The 22,483-nt window shown below is 59.5% G+C and overlaps 1 protein-coding gene across 2 annotated transcripts; it reads left to right on the forward strand.

The window, feature by feature from the left end:
* The first annotated feature begins 1,813 nt into the window (after positions 1-1,813).
* BPIFB2 (BPI fold containing family B member 2) lies at positions 1,814-20,336 on the forward strand. 2 transcript variants are annotated; one of them, XM_055140209.1, is made up of 16 exons: positions 1,814-1,871; positions 2,521-2,663; positions 5,245-5,338; positions 9,169-9,273; positions 10,365-10,514; positions 11,770-11,824; positions 12,783-12,843; positions 14,394-14,485; positions 14,651-14,836; positions 14,980-15,033; positions 15,355-15,525; positions 16,092-16,159; positions 16,243-16,288; positions 17,500-17,563; positions 17,842-17,918; positions 20,048-20,336. In XM_055140209.1, exons 2-16 carry the CDS (start codon positions 2,555-2,557, stop codon positions 20,087-20,089), a joined length of 1,374 nt encoding a protein of 457 aa, XP_054996184.1. In that variant the 5' UTR covers positions 1,814-1,871; positions 2,521-2,554; the 3' UTR covers positions 20,090-20,336. The 2 variants fall into 2 exon arrangements, with proteins under 2 accessions (XP_054996184.1, XP_054996185.1); XM_055140210.1 differs by having other exon boundaries at positions 10,368-10,514.
* Positions 20,337-22,483: the final 2,147 nt, after the last annotated feature.

The following is a 22,483-nucleotide window of genomic DNA, read 5'->3' on the forward strand; positions in this document are numbered from 1 at the left end:
CCCGGGGTGAAGCCCTGAGCCAGTTACAAGCATCCTTAAAATACGAGCACATCCATTTCCTCCTCCCTCGAGTGTCTGTGAAGCTCCTGCTTGGAGCCGGTGCCGGTGTGGGGCTGAGCAGCGCCAGCACCCAGGGGTGTCGGTAAGGAGGCTGCAGGACGCCCGCCACATGTGGTGTTCAGCACGCGGTGACGCCGCGGCCCTGGGGAGAGGCTGGGGAGGGGCCACTCCTTTGTGTCTGCAGCTGTCCCCGGTGCCTGGGAATTCAGGAAGAGGAAGTGTGCACGGTCAGAGCAAACACCTCCAGAGGCTTTGGTCAATATTTGTGGCCCCTCATCTCGGCTGCTGTTTGCCTGGGCCACCGGGAGGGCCGGCAGGAATGGTCTAGCGCGCATGTGGACACAGGAGGCCAGGAATAGACGCAAGGGAGCCCACCACTGACCGGCCTCACCCCGCTCTGTCCGGCACAGAGGACAGGGTGCCTGGCGGGGAGCAGGACCGGGCAGTGCACCGTGGCCTCCCAGGGGACGCCTGGAGAACGGCTGCCGTCTGGACCCACGACCCGGAGAACCTGAGAGGGGACACTTGGTTCTAGCCTGGTGTTTGCGCTGTGGGGAGTCAGTGGGCGCCACGGGGGACACTGGAGATGAGAGGGCCCTGAGGCCACCCATACAGAGCAGCTGTCCCACACATGTGCGTGTGCCAGTCGGGCACACGCCTCACCCTGTGTGCCAGGAAACAGCCCACCACACACTGGCACACATGCACCTGCACACCAACACAGACCCACAGACACACTCAAGAAGCCCACATGGACAGATGCATGTACAAAACTCAGTGGCACCCATGGGTGCTGGTAACAAGGCCTGTGACATCATCAGTGGAGATGCTGGCAGGCCCATTACACACACACAATCACACATAGGCACACATATACACACACACTCACACACACTCACACATAGGCACACTCACCTACAGAGACGCACAGATATGCTCACACTCACATACATATACACACACAAACACACACACACAGTCATGCTCACACACAGTCATGCTCACACACAGACATGTATAGATATTCTCACATTCACACATATACACACACAAAGACACACTTGCACACACAAACACATACAATTTCCTGATCAGGTCTGATGCCCACTTGCATGTCCAGTCTGCACACCCAGCGCACAGAGACAGCCCCCAGCCCTCCAGCACACACAGGGCCATATACCCGCACACCCTCACATCTCAAACTTCCTTGGGCCCGGGGTGTCAGGCGGTGTGTGGGTTTGGAGTCATAGAAGGTGCTCAGGGCTCGGTCCGTCTTGACTGGGCCATGTGTCTGAGAGAGGCTGTGTGTGTGTGTGTGTGTGTAGGGAGGCAGGGGGGGCAGGAACTGAGGTGTTCACACCATCACCATCTTGTCTGACGCCCTGTGAGTCAGAGCTCGGCACATGAGTGAGGCCGGGGCTGTGGGCAGGGTTGAGGCCCAGAACGGCCTGTTTCTGGAAGAGCTGGGTAGTGGCAGTGTTTCTGCTGGCGCGGGAGCCCCTTCCTCCCGACTGGGGAGGGGTCCTTCTGGCCAGCCCTCCTTCCAGCGAGCCTCTGGCCCCAGGGTCTCTCGGAGGTTGGCGGCCCCGCCCGGCTACGTGGCCGCCCCACAGCACCCTCGGATGAGACACTTTGGCACAGGCCGTGTTTGCAGGGAAAACACGCACAGCCGAAAGCAAACCGGCCCTTCCCCCAGTCCCTCCCTAGGGGACCCTGCCAAGAGGGAGCCCCATAAAGCAGCTTCCACACTGGCCACGAGGAGGAGGACTTGGCTGGGGCTCGGAAGCGGCTGCTCTAGGAACCTGAGTGAGGTAGGAACGGGGACGAGACTGGTGCTCCTCCAAGCAGAAACCTCGACTTTTCCATCTGTTCAATGGGCATGCGAGCTCCCCTGGCCTTCTGCAGAAGGGCCCGCCCTTTGGCAGGACCCTGGTGAGGAGCCAGAGCTACCCCACGGGGTGTCAGTGAACCCCTCATTCCTGCCTGGCACCCTCTCCCTGAGTGGAACACAGATGTGCCCCTCAGTTGGCTGGGCTGGAGGGGGTCTGTGGGGGTGGTGGGGGGAGACACGTGAGAGACCGGGTCCTCCACTGACCTCCAGGCTGGCCGGCCACATGGGGCTGGCCTGCCGTGTCATGACTCAGAGCTGGGCCTGCGTTCTCCTACCTGGGAATCCCCCCCACCCCATACCAGCTGTGTGACCTTAGACCTAGCCATGTCCTCTCTGGGCCTGGGAGGCACCAAGGGACATTTGTAGCCCAGACCAATGTCCACTTTGCTGGTGGTTCCAGCAAAGCAGGAGGAGAAAGCACTTCCTTTCAAGGAGGAAGGGACATGCCGAGGGCAGGGGCCGGGCCCGGGAGTGGGGTGGCCACTGAGGTGCCCATGGTGGGGGTAGGGGCCCGTGAGCAGACCCGGGGACACATGCAGGACCAGCTCTCAGACGTGGCCTCCCCTCAGCCCACAGATCTCGGGGTGCCCAGCAGCAGGGTCCATGGCTCGGGTGTGCCGGCTGGGCCTGCTGCTGGCCCTGGTGCTGCCCGTCGTCGGCGCCTCCAGGCCGGGCATCGTGGTGAGACTCAACCGTGCGGTGCTGGACTATGGTAAGAGACAGAGCGAGCGTGAGCCCCAGTGCTCGTGTGTGTCCAGGATCCCCAAGGCCCCTCACTGCCCCCCACCCAAAGGGCCTGGATTGGAGCTTCTCTGCCCCTGGAACCCGGCCCCACAGCCTGAGGCGGTGCTGCCAGGGAACAGGGGGCTGCAGGCGGGGGCTCAGAGCGTCGTGCCTGAGTGTAGACAGCCAGCCTGACCGTGCTTGGGCGCCTGACCGGGGTGGGCCTGGGTTGCTGGGAGGTGCTGGTGTGTGCATGCCCACACGGACGCCTGGATGCGTGTCTCGGGGTGTGGCTATGTACCCCAGCATAATGCATGAACGGGGGTGTCGGTGCATTTGCACGCTGGGAGGAGTCCCGAGGTGAGAGTTTGGGCAGCTCCCCTCGGCTCCTCCGGGGCCATGCTTTGTCCTGTGGCTCTTCTTCCCTTCCAGGGTCTAGCCAATTCCCGGGCAAAGCACAGCGCAGAGACCTCGGGCCCCACAGAGGCCCCCGGGGAGGCGTTTGAGCTGCCACTGAAGCTGGGTCAAGGGCCAGAAGCCAGAGGTTGCTTCCCCTGCCCCGTGTCACAACAAACTCACAACAGCACGAGGGCCTCAGAGAATAGGAGGGACTTTCGGGCCCAGGAGCCACGGGACAGCGAGGCAGCGGCCCTGCTGGGCATGCACAGCTTCCAGGACCTTGATCCGGGCAGATGGGCCATGAGGGCCTCAGAGAGTAGGAGGGACTTGCGGGCCCAGGAGCCACGGGACAGTGAGGCAGCAGCCCTGCTGGGCGTGCACAGCTTCCAGGACCTTGATCCGGGCAGATGGGCGGGCGTTGAAAAGGCTCAGTGATCCGTGTTAGATCGTGACTGGCGCATGGGGCCACGCACGGATGCCCGCTGCCTTGCCCTGGCACCCACGCCCTGTCCACCCGTCCCGCGCGAGGCCCCATTGTGCCAGAGAACGCTTGGGTGTTCCTGCCCATGTTTGCTCTCCGGAAGCCTGGGGCTGGCCTGTGTGCGCACACTTCCCCCAGGGTCCGTCCCTGTGCCTGCCCACAAGGTCCGAGTCAAACACAAGCTCTGTGTGTGTGTGTGTGTGTGTGTGTGTGTGTGTGTGTGTATGTGTGTGTATGTAGGGGAGTCCTGAGATCTGGGGGTGACTTCAGTCCAGCTGCGGATCAGGCTGAAGAGAGGTGCTATGCATGGATGGAGACCATTGATTTTCTGCTCCTCAGGACTGGGGAAACTGAGGCCCCATGAGATTAAAAAAAATTTTTTTTTATTAGTGAATCACTGAGAGTTACAAACTTATGTACAAACTTATGAACTTTCATGTTTGCATTTCATACAGTGATCGTTTACCCATCCCTCCACCAGTGCCCATTCTCCTCCACCAATGATCCCAGTATCCTTCCCACCACCCCCTCCATCCCCCACCACCCCACCCCACCTCAGTGGCAGGGCATTCCCTTTTGTTCTCTCTCCTTTTGGCTGTTGTAGTTTGCAATAGAGGTATTGAGTGGCCATCATGTTCGGCCTATAGTCTACTTCCGGCACGCAGCTTTCAACCTGAATGGGTCCTCCCAACATCCTTTACTTGGTGTTCCCTTCTCTATCTCAGCTGCCTTTCCCCCCAGCATGTGAGGCCCCAAGAGATTTTGCACAGAGGTGGAGGAGAAGCTGGTCCTGCCAAAGCTCTCATCAGTTGCTTTGGGCCAGCAGCACCAATTTCCATTTTATTTAGTTTTTTGTTTCTTTTGTTCTGGGGTCACACCGAGCCACGCTCACGGTTACTCCTGGTTCTGCACTCAGGGGCTCGGGGGACCCTGATACCAGGAAGCAAACCTGGGTCAGCCGCATGCAAGGGACGAGCCCGAGCCTGCTGCTCTCTCTCTCAGGCCCTGTACCTCTCATCTGAGTTCCATTCCCACTGGGCTCTTCGTCAGCCCAGCCGGCCCGGTCAGTAGCTGGGCACCGAGAGTTCACCTCCCACCAAGGAGCCCCAGGGCCGTGAGATTCCTAATATGAAACTGAACGGCGATAGTGAGAAGGGACCCTTCCTGTGCCCTGAGACTTCTCAGAGCCCCTAGACGCCAGGTGCTGGGAATTCCAGTGGTCAGAGAGAAAGAGAGAGAGAGAGAGAGAGAGAGAGAGAGAGAGAGAGAGAGAGAGAGAGAGAGAGAGAGAGAGAGAGAGAGAGAGAGAGAGAGAGAGAGAGAGAGAGAGAGGGAGAGTGAGAGGGAGAGGGAGAGAAAGAGAGAGAGAGAGGCCAGGCGTGGCTGCCTCCCCGGCACCCTAACCGTGCCTCCTCCCAGCTCACCAAGCCCGGTGGGGGTGCTCCCTTTGGGGGAGGGGACAGGAGCCTTGCAGGAGGGTGAGGGCTGTTTCTGAGGTGGGGGCTAGAGAGGTGGGGTGTCCAGGGGCAGAATCGAGAGCAGGAGGGCCTGACATTCCCTGCAGGGCTTGGTAGCTGTTTCCCCAAGACGGGCCTTGGGTCTGCCCCTCCTGGCCGCTGAGTCCCCGCTGCCCAGAGTGTGGGGTCTCACTCAGAGGGAACCTGACCCCAACGCTGCTCCGGCCCCGCAGTGTCTGACATCGGAAAGGCCCCTCTCCAGCGAGCCCTTCAGGTCACCGTTCCGCCCTTCTGGGACCATAGTGGAAAGGAGCTTCAGCGCACCAGGTGAGTGCTCCCGGCCTCAGAGAAGGTGCTCCCACCACTGGGTGAGTGCTCCCACCTGCCACATGAGTGCTCCCCTTCCGCCCTGGGCAAAGCATGGCAGTCCACCGCATGGGTGAATGCCTCTGAAGGCATGCCCCCCAGTCCAGGCCCCCGAACCCCTAAGTTTGAGCCTGATTGGCAACTGCAGCCTCCTGGGAGTCAGCTGACAAGGGAGGGAGGGTGGAGTTCAGACCCGGTTCCTCTTCCCCCTTCTTGCAGCTCCAAGATCTCCCCCTCTCTTTCCATCCCTCTCCCTCTCCTCCTCTCCCCTCCTCTCCCCTCCCTCCCTCTCCTCCTCTCCCTCCCCCCTCTCCTACTCTCTCCCTCTCCTCCTCTCTTTCTCCCTCCTTATCCTCTCTTCTCCTTCTCCTCCTCACCCTCTTCCCCCTCCCTCTCTTCCCTCTCCCTCCCTCTCCCTCTTCTCTCTCCCCTCCCTCTCCCTCTTTCCCTCTCTCCCTCTCTCCCCTATTCTTTTCTCTCCCTCCCTTCTTCTTCTTCTTCTTCTTCTTCTTCTTCTTCTTCTTCTTCTTCTTCTTCTTCTTCTTCTTCTTCTTCTTCTTCTTCTTCTTCTTCTTCTTCTTCTTCTTCTTCTTCTTCTTCTTCTTCTTCTTCTTCTTCTTCTTCTTCTTCTTCTTCTTCTTCTTCTTCTCACTCCCTCTTCTCTCTCTTCCCCTCTCTCCCTCTCTCTTTCTCTCCCTCTTTCTCTCCCTGTCTCCCTCACTCTCCCTTTCACTCTCCCTCTTTCTCTCTCACCCCTCTCTCTCTCACCCCTCTCTCTCATCCACTCTCTTTCTCTGTCTCTGTCTTACATGCACACTCTCTCTGTGTCTCTCTCCTACACACCTATATCTACAATTTATTGTTTATTTATTTAAATCAGTGACAGGGGCCACGTCTGGTGGCTGTGGTTGAGGTGCCGGGGGTGGGGGGTGTGCTCTCAGCCTGTGCTCTGCCCCACAGCTATCTTCCTGGCCTCCCTCATCGAATATGTTTATATATTTCTGAAATATGAGGGCCCGGGAGGGTGAGCCTCTGGGTTTGCCCCATGACCACCCGCAGCCCCACCAGCTCTGCCACGAGCGTCCCAGGGCCCTGGTGCTCCTGGGCGCGGCCCCATAAAAGAATCCATCTGGCATATCAGGGCGCTTCAAGTTACCAAGTTCCGAAGGATGCCAACAGCTGCCCGGAGAGTGGCTCTGGCGGGACTTGATAGCACGGACACTCTGCAGATGGCCGGAGCCTGGCCACCCGCTGCGCGTGGTTGTTTGAGACGATGTTGAAGGTGCCGCTGTGTGGGTGTGCGGGCTGCCGAGTGGGCACAGCAGGGCGAGGGTCACTGTCCCGGGGCCGAGGACAGAGAGAAAGTGTGAGCCCAGCTCCCGGGCCTGCATGGTATGGCGGGGGCCTCGCCTCCGAGCACGTTCCTGGCCTGGACACTTTACCCCTTAGTGTGTTGCTCTTCGAAGCACCAGCTGAGGAAGGGCGTCAGGCACATGGTGTTCCAGAGTGCTCACAGAAGCCACCAGGGTGTCTGTCTTACACCCCCCAACACACACACGTGCATACATGCGCACACACTCCAACACACACGCACGCACACACACATACTCCAACACACTCATGCATGCACATACACGCACCCCAACACACACACATGCACGCACACACATACACCCCAACACACACACATGCACACACACACACCTCCCAACACACACATACATGCACACACATACCCCAACACACACACATGCACACACACACACACCCAACACACAGACACGCACACACATCCCCAACACACACAGGCACGCACACACATCCCCAACACACACAGGCACGCACACACATCCCCAACACACACAGGCACGCACACACATACACCCCAACACACACACACACATATACCCTAACACACACACACACACACACACACACACACCGAGAGCATGTTGCCCGCATGGCAGAGCCTGGCAAGCTACCCATGGCGTATTCGATTGGGATATGACAAAAACAGTAACCAGTCTCACAACGGAGACGTTACTGGTGCCCGCTTGAACAAATCAATGAGCAATGGGATGACAGTGATCCAGTGATTTTTTGGGGGTGGGTCACGACTAGAAGTGCTCAGGGCGTACTCCTGACTCTGCACTCAGGGATCACTTCTGGCAGGCTCAAGGGACCATATGGTGGTGGGAAGGTGTAATGGTAGTGGGATTGGTGTTGAAATAATGAATGTAATAAACTATTGTGAACAACTTTATAAAAATAAAAAATTTTAAAATGGGACCACAAAGGATACCAGGGCTTGACTGGGTCGGCTCCGTAGGAAGCAAACACCCTACCCGCTGTACCGCCTCTCTGGCCCTATGTTTCTGCATATCCCACACGAGAGGCCGTTTTGTAATTGTCCTTCCTCTTCCAGATGATTTTACTCAGCATGATACCTGGAGATGACTTTTATTGAATTAAGTTAATTAATTGGTTAATTAATTTTGGCCACACCTGGTGATATACAGGGCGCTGCACTCAGGAGTCACTCCTGGTGGTGCTCGGGGGACCATATGGGATGCTGGGGATGGAACCCTGGTTGGCTGTGTGCAAGGCAAGCGCCCTCCCTGCTGTGCTATCACTCCAGCTCCTGGAGGTGACATGAAAAGTTTATGCCGTTTCGTAGATTGGGGGCTCCCCACCTTAACCCAACTTACATGTTTTCTGTGTGGGTTTGGGTCACACCCGGCTCAGTGCCTGGGGACCGTGTGGTGCTGGAGGCATGGACGCAGGCCGCCAGCATCAACTTGAGGCGTGTACTCCTTCCCGCCCCGGGAACTGTCTCTCTGCCCAGTGCTGCTGGTTGGGTGTCACTTTAAAAAAATAATTGCAATTTTCCCATGAGGAATATTTCTCCCTCCTTCCCCCTTTACTTACAGACCTAATTTTTATTTGTTTATTTTTTTCCTTTTTGGGGGGGTGTATTTGGTCATGCTCAGGGCCGAGTCCTGGCTCTGTGCTCAACCTGGAGGTGCTTGGGGGCCCATATGTGGTGCCAGGGATCGAACCAGGGTCAGTTGTGAGCAAGGCAAGTGCCTTCACCCCTGCACTGTCTCTCTGGCTCCCTTCTCCTTTCCTCTGCAGTGCTGGGGACTATACCCAGGGCCTCACACATGCAAGGCAAGTGCTCTGATGCTGTGGCACATGTCTGCATGCAGCTCAATATCGTGTTGGGGCAGATGGCTCACGTGGGAAGGATTGATCCACCACAGGCTAGGTGGGGAGTCCTCAGCAGCCAGGACGGGGACTTTGCCAGGGGCTGCAAGTCAGAGCTAAAGACTGGGGTGCCCCAGAGGGCATCTCTGGGTTTTTCCTCACCTTCTCAGCTTCCAAGGGTCCCTGTCGGAAACCGACGTCCTCCAAGGCCCAAGCACTCTCCTTACCCCACCCCTGCCCAATGCAGGCGTCTTCTCTGCATCTTTTCCTTGTGTGGCTTGCATGCTGCCTCTGATGGAGAACTCACTACCCTCTTCCTCATTCCATGGCTCTACTTACTCCACTTTCCCCCCCTTTTGTAGCACAGAATACACACCCAGGGGTGCTTGGGGGCCACTCCCAGCACTCTTGGTGGAATTTGTAGTGCCAGAGATGGAACTGGGGTGGGCTGGATTCAAGGAAAGTGCCCAGAAGGTCCTTTATAGCACCAAGAGTGTGGGTATGACTCAGAGTACTGCTCCGGGGGGGGGGGTGCTCGGTGCCTTAACGAGGGCCACACTGTCCCCTTCCTTCCTGCCCTGCAGGATCCAGATTCCGGATGTCCACATATCCCACCTCCACCTGATGTTCATTGCCGGCATGGGGATCCGGGTCTCGGCAGCCGCCAATTTTACGTTCAGGATCTTTCGGTGAGTGGAGATCCTTGCTGGAGATGGGGGTAGGTGAGAGGGACAGGGTTGGCACCTCCTAGGACCTTCACTTCACCCTTACCCCTGCACCCCCACCCCCTGCCCAGTTTCTGCCCTCCTGCCATCCTGTGGGGGGGACAGAGGCAGTGGTAGGATTTCTGGGTACCCGGAGTCAGCTCTGCAGCTGAGCATGAGTTTTCAACCTTCTCCAGTCCTCGGTTTCCCTCTTGTGAAATGGTGGAATCTGGCAGTGTGGCTCGGAGGGTGGCAGTGAGTGAATTTGTCACTGTGATTGAAATTTCAGTCGCACAGTAGGTGCTCAATAAACAGAGCCATCAGAATTAGTTGCACATGTCAATCACATGCATCTTTGTTTTTTGTTTTTTGGGGGCCACACCCAGTAGTGCTCAGGGCTGACTCCTGGCTCTCCACTCAGGGATCACTCATGGTGGTCTCTGGGGACCGTATGTGGTGCAGGGACAGAGCCCTGGTCTGTTGCTGTGTGCAAGGCAAGTGCTCTTCCCACTGTCCTATCCAACCTGCACCTCACTTTTTTTTTTGCTTTTTTTTTGGTCATACCAGGCAATGTACAGGGGTTACTCCTGGCTCTGCACTCAGGAATTACTCCTGGTGGGGTAATATGCTCGGGGGACCATATGGGATGCTGGGAATTGAACCCGGGTCAGCCCAGCAAGGCAAACGCCCTACCTTGTGTGCTATTGCTCCAGCCCTCTGCAATTCACTTTTAAGTCATGAGCTGGGAGTCTCATTTGAGCCCCTCTGGCTATTTGATGCCCCATTTTCTGGTGCTGGCTGTGGAGTGCACAGTACCTGTGAGAGGGGCCCACAGCCGCATGCCCATTGTACAGACGAGGAAACTGAGGTTCTGTGTGGGAGTGGCAGAGTCCACAGTGAGGGTGCTGGCACCCTGCCTCACACCCTCAGCTGGATCTGACTAGAGTTTGGGGGTCAGTAGGGACCCCTGCCTCTGTCCAGTGGAGGGTGAGCTCTGGCGGGGGCTCTGTGGGGTCTTGCCTGGTCAGGGTGGGCTGTGCTGGGCGTGTTGCTGGAGTCCAGCACTGGCTTCCCAGCAGTGGCCCCGAGCCTCTGGAGCTGAAGCTGCCCGTGGAGCTGATGGCCGACGCCCAGGTGACCCAGAGCTCCATCCGGAGCCCGTTGGTCAGCATCTCTACCTGCACCTCGTCCCTGGGCCATGGTTTCCTGCTCGGTGGCCACGACAGGTGGGTGTCTGCGGAGGGCGGGACTTCGGCTGCCCCGGCCCTTCCTGAGCGCCTGATTCAAGACAGGTGTGAATGAGGTTTGGGAGGGTCCCTGGGGCGGGGTGGTGGCGGTTTGCTAACTCCCACTCCCAGTGTTGCTGCTGACAACCCCTTGGGCTGCCCGCTGGGCCCCTAATCTCTGCAGCTGCCCCAGTGGCGGGGAGCCTGGGAAGCCCAGAGGTGTCTTGCTTGAGAGCACAGAGCCCGGGGAGCAGTGTGTGACCCCCCATGTCTACCTACCCCCACCCCACAGGGGGAGCCTCGATGCTAGGGGAGGAGAGGGGGCAGGGAGCGGGCTGTAGAGGGGGAAAGGGAGGTGAGAGAGGGCAGGAGGGGAGGGGAGGGTGGGGGAGAGGAAGGAAGGAGGAGTCAGAGTGTGAAGTTTGCAGAAAGACCCCAGCAGGGACTGTCCCATCGTACCCAGCCTCGGTCACCCTGTCCCCTCATTAGTCTTCAGGACAGGGCCTGTCTAGGTGGGTTTTTTTTTTAACCCCCTGAACATTTCTAGTATTGTTTTGTTTTGTTTTTTTAATTTTAATGAATCGCCACGAGACAGTTAAGCTTTCGTGAGTACGTTTCAAACAATGTTCGAGTACCCACCCCTCCCCCAGCACCCATTCTCCATCACTGATGTTCCCAGTATCCCTCCCCTCCCGCCCCCTGCCTCTGTGGCAGACACATTCCCTCTGACTCTCTCTCTGCTTTTGGGTGTCACGGTGGTTTGCAGCACAGGCACTCAGCGGCCGTCATGTTTGGCCCATAGTCTACTCTCAGCATGTTGAGGCTCTCTGATGGGGACAGGTGCCCAGAGGTCGGTGCCTGTCCCGGGGGTGGGTCTGCAGGGAGCAGCCTCCTGGGGCCCAGGTCTGGCTGGGCGAAGGGAGAACTGAGGCATGGGGTGAGGTTGGGGGTGCCCAGCCGGAGGCAGACCTGGGGCCCCATCTCACTCACCCAGGGCCCACCGGCTCCATCTGCTGCAGGACAGGCTGGTGGTCGCCCGTGTGGCCCCTCGGCCCTTCTTCCCTCGGGGCTGGGGCCGTGTCCGGGGCACCCACACAGAGACCCCTCTGTGGGGCTTCCCTGTTGGAGGCGACTGTGCGGAGAGTGTGAGGGCCCCGGCTGGGGTGGGGGAGACACGGCTCCTCCACGATGGAGGCAGCCCTGCCTGGGGGGAGCACAGCTGAGGACCCCCGCCCCGTGCCTCTTCTTCCTCCAGCCCCCCAGCGCTGCTGCCACTGGAGAGGCACCTGAAAGCCGTCCTGAGGAACAAGGTACCGGTCCCCTCCCCTCCCTGCCCTCCTCGCCCGGACCCCTGCAAGGGGTATGGTGCGGCTCAGAAGGCGGCCAGGGCGCGGTGCAGCCATGGCAACCGTCTTCTCTAGTGGACCCAGGAGTGGGGGGCCCGGTCTCCTCCATGAGGGCGGGGCGGTGGCCCCGGCAGAGGCTCTCGGGGGCCGGGGAGCTCACTCTGTGGTTCCAGCTCCAGCTGCACACTGCTGTCCGCCAGTGGACGCGGCAGCAGCTGGGAAGCCTGTGGTCTGCTGGGATCCCGGTTTCTCCCTCCCACCTTCCCCAACCCCACCTCCACCCCAGGATGTGGGAGAAGCTCCCCGGGGAGGGCCTTGGGCTGAGGTGCTCAGAGTGCTCCTTCCTGGGTGGGTGGGTGGGTGGGTGCTGGCTCTGTCCTTAGCTGGGGTGAGAGGGTGGGCGCTGACCTGCTGGCACCGGAGTCCCGGGCCCAGGAGCTGGTCCTCCCTCCGGCCCTCCCTGCCCTCTCTGTGGGTTGCTGTGGAGCCCCCCAGGGTGCCTTCCCACACCCCCTGCCTGCTGCTCCCCAGCGGGACTTGGCTTGGGCCCCCGGAGCCTGCGCAGCCCGACCTGGCCTTGCTTCTTTCTCTGGTCAGCCCCAGCCCTGCGGTCGACAGCCCCCTCCTCTGTCACACTCAGTCCAGCTCAGCCCAGCTCAGGGTGGGTGCCCTGCGCCCAGCGAGCTGCCCCCTGCCCGCTCGCCAGTGCCACTTGCCTCTCGCTGGCGCTCGTGCGGCTGCTCCCCACTGTCCCTGGCCCTGCCGTGGCCCCCTGGGCCGAGCCCAGAGCCCGGCTCCCTCTGGCCCTCAGGGCCCTGATAAGGCACCAAAGATGCGCCTGGCGCCATAGGGAGGGATTCTGGGCTCCCCACGCTGCCCGCCAGCCTGAGGGCCCTCTGGACCTGGTTCTGTCTCCCTGCAGCTGTGCCTGAGCCTCGCCAGCCTGGTGCAGGACATCAACGTCCATCTGGGCACGCTGATCGGTGAGACCCGGGTCCCCCAGAAGGGCCTGGCACCCTTCTCAGACTCCCTTGCTGGGAGATCAGGGCTCAGTCAGAAGACGACTGGTCAGATGCCGGTGGACTCGGGGGGGCGTCAAGGTGTAGAACTGTCTTGGGGTGCTTTTGTATGTATCTGTGTGTATGTACAAGATACATGCACATATATGTATATATGTGTGTATATATGTATATATGTGTATATATATATATAGAGAGAGAGAGATCGTGTTCTTGAGTGTATGTGTCTATGTCTATTTGTGTCTCTGGTATATGTGTGTGCATTTGTGTGTCTGTATGTATTTTTGTGTCTATATGAGGAGTGTCTGTGTCTGTATGTTTTACTGTGTTTCTATGTGTGTTTGTGTGCATGTCTATGTGTCCATGTGCCTGTGCTTTATCTGTGTGTGTCTATGTCTGTGTCTGTGTGTCTTAATGCATACCTGTGTGCATATAGGGTCTGTGTGTGTCTGTGTGTCTCTGTGCATGTCTGTGTGTATCTATGTCTCTATGTATCCATGTTTGTGTATCTGTATCTGAGTGTGTATGTGTGTCTCTGTGTATCCATGTCTCTGTGTGTATCTGTGTCTGTGTGTGTATTTGTGTCTGAGTATATCCGTGTTTCTGTGCATGTCTGTTCTGTGTGTGTATCCATGTCTATGTGTGTATCTATGTCTGAGTGTGTACGTGTGTCTCTGTGCATGTTTGTGTGTGTATTCGTGTCTGTGTGTGTATCCATGTCTGTGTGTATCTGTGTCTGAGTGTGTACATGTGTCTCTGTGCATGTCTGTGTGTGTATTCGTGTCTGTGTGTGTCCGTGTGTCTCTGTGCATGTCTGTGTGTGTATTCGTGTCTGTGTGTGTCCATGTGTCTCTGTACACGTCTCTGTGTGTATCTATGTCTGAGTGTGTACGTGCGTCTCTGTACATGTCTGTGTGTGTATCCATGTCTGTGTGTATCTGTGTCTGAGTGTGTACATGTGTCTCTGCATGTCTGTGTGTGTATTCGTGTCTCTGTGTGTCCGTGTGTCTCTGTACATGTCTGTGTGTGTATCCATGTCTGTGTGCGTATCCGTGTCTGTGTGTGTCCGTGTGCCTCTGTGCACGTCTGTGTGCACAGCAGCTTTGGGGTCAGACTGGCAGGTGGGATTCCAGGCCACAGGGGCTGACAGGACGGCGGTGAGGCTGACTGAGGCCTCGAGTCCCGTGTGCCCCCTGAGAGATGAGAGCTCCCTCCTGCCTTGTCAGAGGCATGGCTACCTGGAGACTCACTTCCCCAAAATTCGGGGTCTCTAGTGGAGCACTGTCTGGGGAGCAGAAGCAATATTGCATGGACGTGACCCGACTAAGAACCAACAGGCTGTGAGTGGGACCCGGGGCTGCCCCCCCACATCAACTCTTCTCGCCGAGCCCTGTCCTGCCTCTCTGTCCCTTGGTGTGGGCCGGGCTGAGAGGAGGGGAGCAGGGATGCCGGCGCAGCCGTGGCTCGGGTGGGTCTGCCTGCATACCGCGTAATCTCGCCCCTGGTGCCCGCAGGCCTCACCCCAGTGGGCCCCGAGTCCCAGATCCAGTACTTCATGGTGGGCCAGCCCGTAGTCACCAACGACCACATCGCCCTGGACATCAACGTGAGTGGCTCCTTGTCAGCCCCGAGCCCAGGGGGTTCTGGAAGGTTCTTCCAGGGGTGGGGCACGGGTGGGAAGGGCGGGCTCGCCAGCGTGGGGGCAGCACGCAGCTGGCGGGGGCCCGAGTTCTCCACGAAACCTGGTCTTTGCTCCCTGTCCCCCCGCCAGGCGGTTCTCTTCCTGCTGGGCAACCCCATCGTCCTGGCTGTGAACGCCACCCCCTTCCTGCCGCCTCAGCCCGTGGGCGCGCCGGGCGCCATGGTCACCCTGTGCCTCTCCCAGGACCTGTTCGACTCGGCCCTGCTGCTGCTGCAGAAGGCCGGGGCCCTCAACCTGGACGTCACGGGGCAGCTGGTGAGGGAGGCCCGGGCTCTGAGGGGGCGGCCCTGGAGCTCGGGCCCAGGGTGGCTGGAGGGGGCTCCCCTGGGGCTGTGGGGAGGCCTTCCTGAGCTGGGCAGTGGTCGTACTGACCCGCCCCTGCTGGATGATGCTTTCAGAAGTCGGATGAAAACCCGCTCAACACCTCGTGGTTAGGCCAGTTCATCCCCGAGGTTGGTGACACTTCCTGGGGCGGGGCCATGGGAGGCCGTGTGACCCCCCGGGCTGGGGCAGCTACCCTTGCTCGTGTCTGTCCCAAGTGGCGGGCAGCACCTGTCCCACCTGTCCCTCTGCCTGCACCCTTCCCGCCCCGAGTGGCCCCTGCATCCGCCCAGACCTCGTCCCTCTCCCCTCTGTGCCTGGTCTCAGGCCCGCGCACACTGGACACGTGTTCCTCTCTCCCTCCTGCTGGGGATGACCCAGCTCAGGCGTGTTCTGGGCCACCACGCGTGTCCCTCACTGACCCACCTCTCCACTCCCCGGCTACTCTGCAGGTGACCCGCCAGTTCCCCAAGCCCATGCCCGTGGTGCTCAAAGTGCGGCTGGGCGCCACACCCGAGGCCACACTCAGCACCGGCAATGCCACCATGCGGCTGCAGCCCTTCGTGGAGGTCCTGGTCGCCACATCCAACTCGGCGTTCCAGTCCCTCTTCTCGATGGACGTGGTGAGCTGGGTTGTGAGGGTTGGGGGTGCTGTCGAGGAGACCCCGAGGAAACTGCCCTTCCTGCCTCACGCTCCTCACTAGCTCGGCTCTGTGCCCCACCCCCTCCCCCGGGTCTCTGTGCTGCGCCTGCAATGTGCCAGGATGTGGTGGCCTCAGGACCTTTGCTTGTGCTCTGCTTTGCACCTCAGACGATACTCTTCCCCTGCCTCTTGCTGGGCTGGCTTCTCCTCATCTTCCAGCTCTCAGCTTAAATGTGGCCACGTCCCCAGACCACCCTGAGTAAGCTGGTCCCCGTCTGCCCTCTGCATACTCCCTCCTGCCATGCTGCTGTCACCAACCCTGCCCACCATCCCCATAAGGATTCACTGGTTACATAGGTTACACTGGTTACACTGGCTACACTGGCTACACTGGCTACATATGGTTACAAGTCTGCCTTGCCCGCTGGTTTGTGCTGCAGAAACACTTGAATGAGTGGCCTGGTGGGCGGATAAGAGAGGGAGTGAGGACCAGCCAAAGGCTCCATATCCTTTGACCCTTGACCCTGCTTTTTCCCGCACCTTTAGGAGGTGGACCTGAGCCTCCAACTCTCCGTGTCCAAGGTGAAGCTTCGTGGGTTTACTTCCGTGCTGGGGTGAGTGTCGGTGCGGGGGATATGGCAGCCACAGCGGGAAGGGCCCCCCGCTAACCCCCTCCCCACCCCTGACTTCCTCTCAGGGATGTGCAGATCACCATGGCCTCGTCCAATGTGGGCTTCGTTGACGTGAGTGTGGGGCTGGGGTCTCAGGGGTGGGGCCCCTGAGCCAGGCAAAAGCGGTGCAAATGCACCTCCCAGCCCTTCCTCCTGGGATCCATCTGTCCTTCCTGGGCTGACCAGCGTGGACACCCAGCCACTCAGCCTCTGGGTTTCACTGGGGGCCCATGACTTGCCTGTGACTTGTCATCCGCCCCGAGCAGTGGGCCACCGAATTCCCTGGTTTGTGGGACCTCCCAGCGTCCCCAGCTGGCAACTCCTTCTGGGATGTGGCCAGCCCTGTGTGTGGCCCTGTCAGACTGTCCACACTCAGCCCATCTGTTTGTGGGTCAGCCAACAGGGCACCAGCCAGCCACTGGCCCAGCCACCTGTAGGCACACACTGTGCTGGCTGGCGGGGCCTGCACCCTTAGCGGCCCCTCTGGGGACCCCTTTCTGAGTTCCTGGGGTGGGGTTGCCGCTGGACTCTGAAGACAGAACAGGAGAGACCAACCTTCCTTCTCCTCTCTGCTCTGCCATCTGTGCGTCTGTGCTTTTGTGTGTCTGTGTGTCTGTGTGTATCTGGATGTCTGTGTACACCACTGTCTCCATATTTCTATGTCTCTGTGTCTCTGTGTCTTTGTGGCTCCGTGACTCCATGTCTCTGTCTCCATGTCTCCATGTTTCTGTGTCTCCGTGTCTCCATGTCTGTGGCTCCGTGGCTCCGTGTCTTTGTGTCTCCGTGTCTTTGTGTCTCTGTGTCTCCATGTCTCCATGGCTCTGTGGCTCCTTGTCTCTGTGTCTCCCGTGGCTCTGTGGCTCCGTGTCTCCGTGTCTGAGGCTCCGCGGCTCTGTGTCTCTGTGTCTCCATGGCTCCGTGTCTCTGTGTCTCCATGGCTCCGTGTCTCCATGTTTCTGTGGCTCCTTGTCTCCATGGCTCTGTGGCTACGTGGCTCCTTGTCTCTGTGTCTCCCGTGGCTCTGTGACTCCATGTCTCCATGTCTGTGGTTCCGTGGCTCCATGTCTTTGTGCCTCTGTGTCTCCATGTTTCTGTGGCTCCTTGTCTCCGTGGCTCTGTGGCTCCTTGTCTCTGTGTCTCCCGTGGCTCTGTGACTCCATGTCTCCATGTCTGTGGCTCCGTGGCTCTGTCTCCATGTCTCTGTGTTTTCATGGGTTTGTCTTCTTGTCTCCATGTGTGCATGGCTCCATCTCTCTCCTGTCTCCGTGGCTCCGTGGCTGCAGCCAGACCAGGTGCGCTTACTCATGGGCCCATTGTTTAAGAAGCCCCTGCTGAACCACCTCAACGGTGAGTCCGCCTGTGACCCCCTCCACCCCCACCCCCCGCCCCGCTCTAGGCTGCCTCGGTTCCTCAGGCTCGGATGGAGGGCGGGTGGGTAAAGGGGGTTTGCTGTTCGGGTCCTTCCTCTTCCCAGGTCTCAGTTTCCCCTTCTGTAAAGAGGACCTCAAAATGCTGCCTCCCACCTTCTGGGGGTCAGGGCCAAGTGCCACCCTGCAGAAGACTTGAGCCCCAGAGGCTCTGGCCACTGCCCCCACTGACCCCGATCTCTCCTCTCCCTCCCGTAGCTCTCTTGGGCCTGGGGATCGCTCTCCCCCACATGCTCCACCTCCAGTATGTGCCCCCCGAGGTCTTTATCCACGAGGTGAGTGCCTTTGGGTTGACTTTCTCCTGTCCCCCCCAGGGGGGCTGGGTCTGGGGACTGGGGGTCCCTCTCTCCCTCTGCCTGCCCATGCAGACAATGGGCGTAGCCAGACCTGGGCGGTAATGAGCTGGCCAGTCTCCAGGAACGCTGCCTGGGCTGGGGCGATAGCACAGCGGGTAAGGTGTTTGCCTCGCACGTGGCTGAGCCGGGTTCAATCCCTGGCATCCCATAGGGTCCCCCAAGCACCACTAGGAGTAATTTCTGAGTGCAGAGCCAGGAGGAACCCCTGACCACCACCAGGTGTGACTCAAAAAACAAAGAAAAGCAAAAAACCAACAACCAACCAAACAAAAAAAAAACCCAGGAGTTCTTTAAGCCCGTTTGTGTGGGCTGCACTTGGACTGGGGCTGTCTGAAGTCTTGGGATTCAGTGCCGGGGGGGGGGGGAGGGGGACACGGTCTGCCAGTTTTAATTTCAGGCTCTGCCACCCCCAGCAGAACTCAGGGGCCGTGCTGGGTTTGATGCGCATGAGTGACCCCTGGTGGTGTTGGGAGACCATATGTCGTGCTGGGGACCGGATAGGTCAGCAGCCTCAAGCCAAATGCCTTCCCTGCTGTGCCCTCCCTCAGGCCCGGGCCTGCCTTTTGTACACAAACCTCAGTAGACTGGGGGAGCAGGGGAAGGTGGTGGCCAGTGTTCCTCTTCAGTGGCCTTTTCTGGATCAACAGGGTGGGCCCAGGGTGCAGTTTTACTGCCCTGCGTGAGATCTGACCATCTCTTTCTGTTCCGCCTGGGCCAGACACAAGAGACTTATACGGGACAGAAGGCCGAGGAAGTTGGGGCGTGCGGGCCCTGCACCCGAGTGTTGGGAGGATCTGCTGGCGCCTTTTTGGGGAGAATGTTCTCGAAGTATAAGAACTATGGCCCCCTTCAGGCCCCCTGCCATCATTTGAAAGATCATGATCCATGGAAGGGCTGGAGTGATAGCATAGCAGTAGGGCGTTTGCCTTTCATGTGGCTGACCCGGGTTCGATTCCTCTGCCCCTCTCAGAGAGCCCGGCAAGCTACTGAGAGTATTGCGCCCACACGGCAGAGCCTGGCAAGTTACCCATGGCATATTGGATATGCCAAAAAACAGTAACAATAAGTCTCTCAATGAGAGATGTTATTGGTGCCCGCTTGAGCAAATCGATGAGCAATGGGATGACAGTGACAGAAACAGTGACAGTGATCCATGGAAGATCAGGAGGGATGTCCCCAAAAGGCCCCTCCCCTAAACAGGAGCAGGCAGGGGGCTCACTCACTGTGGCACTCACAGTCCACAGGCCTCAAGGCCAAGGTCCCAGTCCTGTGCTGTCCACCAGGACATGGACAAGGATGGTCAGCTGCACCGAGCCAGCATACGTGGGTACCTGCAGTGTAGCCAGAGCAACCGAGAAGCTGAACTTTAGTTAGTTTGTTTGTTTGTTTATTTATTATTTTTGTTTGGGGGCCACACCTGGCAATGCTCAGGGCTTAGTTCTGCCTCAGGAATCACTCCTGGCAGTGTTTGGGGACCAGAGGGGATGCCATGTGCAAGGCAAGCAACCTCCGCGCTATGTTATTGCTGTGACCCAGGAACTGAATTTTTTAAATGTTGTTTTACTTGAATTAATTTAGAGGTGATCGGCCATGCGCGTGTGGTGAACGGTGCCTTTCTCAGAGTCCCAGAGGAGCTGGGGGGAGGGCAGGGGGCGGGCCAGGCTGGGCTCATGACAGAGGCTCAGAGAAGAGACTATTGAGGGAGTGGAAGAGCTGCAGGCCCTGGGATGTTTCTGAGGGACTCGAGGGAATAGCTACTCATCTGGGCGCATCTGGACTTGGGGGAGACCCTCAGTGGGCCTGGACAGCCCGAGACTCATCCTTACCCGCCCCAGCCCGGAGAGCTCTGGCCCCTGGGAGGAGCTGCAGCCTCATAGTAGCCCTTAGGGGGCGCTGTTACCTCCGGGAGTCACAGAGCAGGAAACCAAGGCCCAGAGATGTCAAGCAGGACACACAGGAAGAATGTCCAAGCATGACCTCAGAGGCGGGCTGGTGGGGCAGTTGGCCCCTGGGGTGGCCTCTGACTCGGGTCCTTCTCCTGCCCACAGGGCTATGTGGTGGTGTCCAGTGGCCTCTCCTATGAGCGCTGAAGCGGCACCTTCTCAGGCTGGGCGCAGGCCAGCTCTCAGCTCCGGGCCTCAAGTCACATGGGAAACCGAGGCAAAGCCGCACTGCCCAGGGACCAGCCATGCTGTTTACTCTCCACTGCGAACTGGGTTCCCCGCACACCCTCCCCTCCCCTGCCTCTCCCTGCCTGCTCCCTCCTCCAGCCTCCCCTTCCCGGGCACTGCTCGCCTTCCCCTCAGTGTACAGACCCGGCTCCTCTCATTAAACACCCTCGAGCTGCAACTTCCCGCCTGGCCAGCTCTTTGCCGGTGCGAGGCCCATCCCTTCTTGGCCCGCTCTGGGTCCGGCATGCTGGGCCTGCGTGCAGACACCCCGTCCCCGTTATGTGCTGCCTTGCTCCCCGCCAGGCCCAGCGAGGCTGCCTTGGAAGCGTTCCCGAGAGCAAGGCGGCCGTGCCGGAAGTCCCAGATGCGATGGAGGCACCTGCACCCTCAGCTGGTGGCGTCTCCCCCACACTGCCACTGAGGGCCCCTGCCAGCTGTCGTTTTACAGGTGCAGAGACTAAGGTGCTGAGGAGAGCCGGGAGCTGTGGGTCACCACGGGCAGCAGCCGAGCCCCTGGACTCTGCGTAGAGCTCAGCTCTCTCTCACACCTACGCACACCCCTGCCTCGGCTCACTCCTGGGGTCACCAGCTGCAGCATCCCTGGCCTGGGTCACAGTCAGATCAAAGTGGGGTCGTCTGAGCAAATGACTCTTTTCTCTGGAAGCTCTTCCCACCCAGGGGGGTGCCCAGGACAGATGCCCGGGGGAGATGAGAGATGGGACTTCCTCACCTTCCAGCCAGAGCGTGTGCCTTCCTGCCTGGATTTGGCTCCCAGGGAGTGACAGGGAAGCTGCTGGCGTAGGAAGACAAGCCTTTGACCCCTCTGGACCCGGGTCGCTCCTGAGGCCTCTGGCATAGATGGGCCAGCCCTGTGGAGTCACATGGTCCTGCCGGGCCCCTGCTCGTCCCCCCTGCTCCCGGCCCCTGGCCCAGTGCCCCCAGGAGTGGCTTGGCTTTCTGCCTGCTCACTGAGGAGGGCCTCAGCATCTCCCCCTGAAGCTCCAGGAGACCCTGGGGTCGGGAGCCCCCTCCACCACTGCCTGGGTCACCGAGTCATCTCAGCCACCCACCCGGCCTGCATCTGCAGGTGCACAATAAACGCTTTCTGAGGGCCTGGGGGATGCCACTCTGTCCCCAGCCTCATAGGAGGCCCAGGACCCAGGGGGGCACGTGAAAGCCCAGAGGTCTTGTCCAGTGGCCGTGTCCTCTGCCCAGTGACTGCCCTTGTCCAGCCCCCTGTCCCCTGTGCTATTTACGTTGGAACAGACCGAAGGGTCACGTGAGCAGAACTCCTGTCCCTCTGCCCTCTAGATAACTATCTAGGCCCTTATCAAGCCCTTCATTATCCCAGCAGCTAATCGGGCTCCCGAATATAAGGGCCTCCTGGCCCTGGGGTCAGGGCAGGGTCTGCGATCTGCAGGACATCCCCGGTCCCGGGCTCGCTCGGTAAGTGCGGGCCCCACAGTGGCTCTTTCTCCAGCTCACTGAGGCCCAGAGAGGGCAAGGGACTTGCCCGAGGCCACCCAGCATGTGGGTGGCAGGACCAGGGCTTGGATCTATGTCGTGGGCCCCATCCAGAACCCCCAGCCCCCTCCACCAGATGGGGGCGTCTTTAGATGCTGTGGGATTGGGGCAAGATCAGGATACCAGCCGACCCCAGGGGTCTCCCATAGGCACTGCCTGGCAGAATGCTGCAGGGCTGAGCCAGGGCGGCAGGGGTGGGGGACACGGAGGGGAACCAGCGGGGGCACGGTCCAGGGGAGGAAAGAAAGTGGGCAAAGGTGAAGGGGGCGCGGGAGTCTCGCGGGGGCTTTGAGTAAGTGAGCAGAGGCAAACCTGGGTCTCGGGGCCCCTGGTTGAGAGCAGGGGGGAGTTAGTGGTGAGGGGTCCATCAGGGCTGAAGTTCGGACTTGAGGGGTAACCAGCATACCCAGAAGACCCTGGCATCAACTGTATCCCAGAGCCCCTGCACCACCATGCCACCCCCACAGGGCAAACGCCTGAGGCCTTGATGCTGGCGTCGTTCTGGCCTGGGACGGGGAGGTCTCTGGTGACCCTCCTGGTGGGTCTCCCTGACGTGCCTGGGGCAGCTGCAGGCTCTTACGGACCCCTGACCTCACCGTCTCCCAGGAGCCGCCTCCCAACGGAGTGGAGGGGCTGCACCTGCCTTGCCCCCACATAGCACGGGGAGGAGATCCCGTGCCCACGGCCCAAAGGGGCATTTGAACATGCAGCAGGACGAGAGAGAAACGGGTCGCAGTCTCCTGAGTGATTTCCGACATGTGGTCAAAATGCCCAAATGGACCCTCCTGG

This window comes from Sorex araneus, chromosome 5, assembly GCF_027595985.1.
Source record: "Sorex araneus isolate mSorAra2 chromosome 5, mSorAra2.pri, whole genome shotgun sequence".
Lineage (NCBI taxonomy): Eukaryota > Metazoa > Chordata > Mammalia > Eulipotyphla > Soricidae > Sorex > Sorex araneus.

Bases quoted from the DNA above. Each gene is read 5' to 3' on its own strand.
- BPIFB2 (XM_055140209.1), top strand. From the start codon at position 2,555: ATGGCTCGGGTGTGCCGGCTGGGCCTGCTGCTGGCCCTGGTGCTGCCC. The intron at 16,160-16,242 runs GTGAGTGTCGGT...ACTTCCTCTCAG, and splicing joins GGGTTTACTTCCGTGCTGGG to GGATGTGCAGATCACCATGG. The intron at 16,289-17,499 runs GTGAGTGTGGGG...CCGTGGCTGCAG, and splicing joins CCAATGTGGGCTTCGTTGAC to CCAGACCAGGTGCGCTTACT.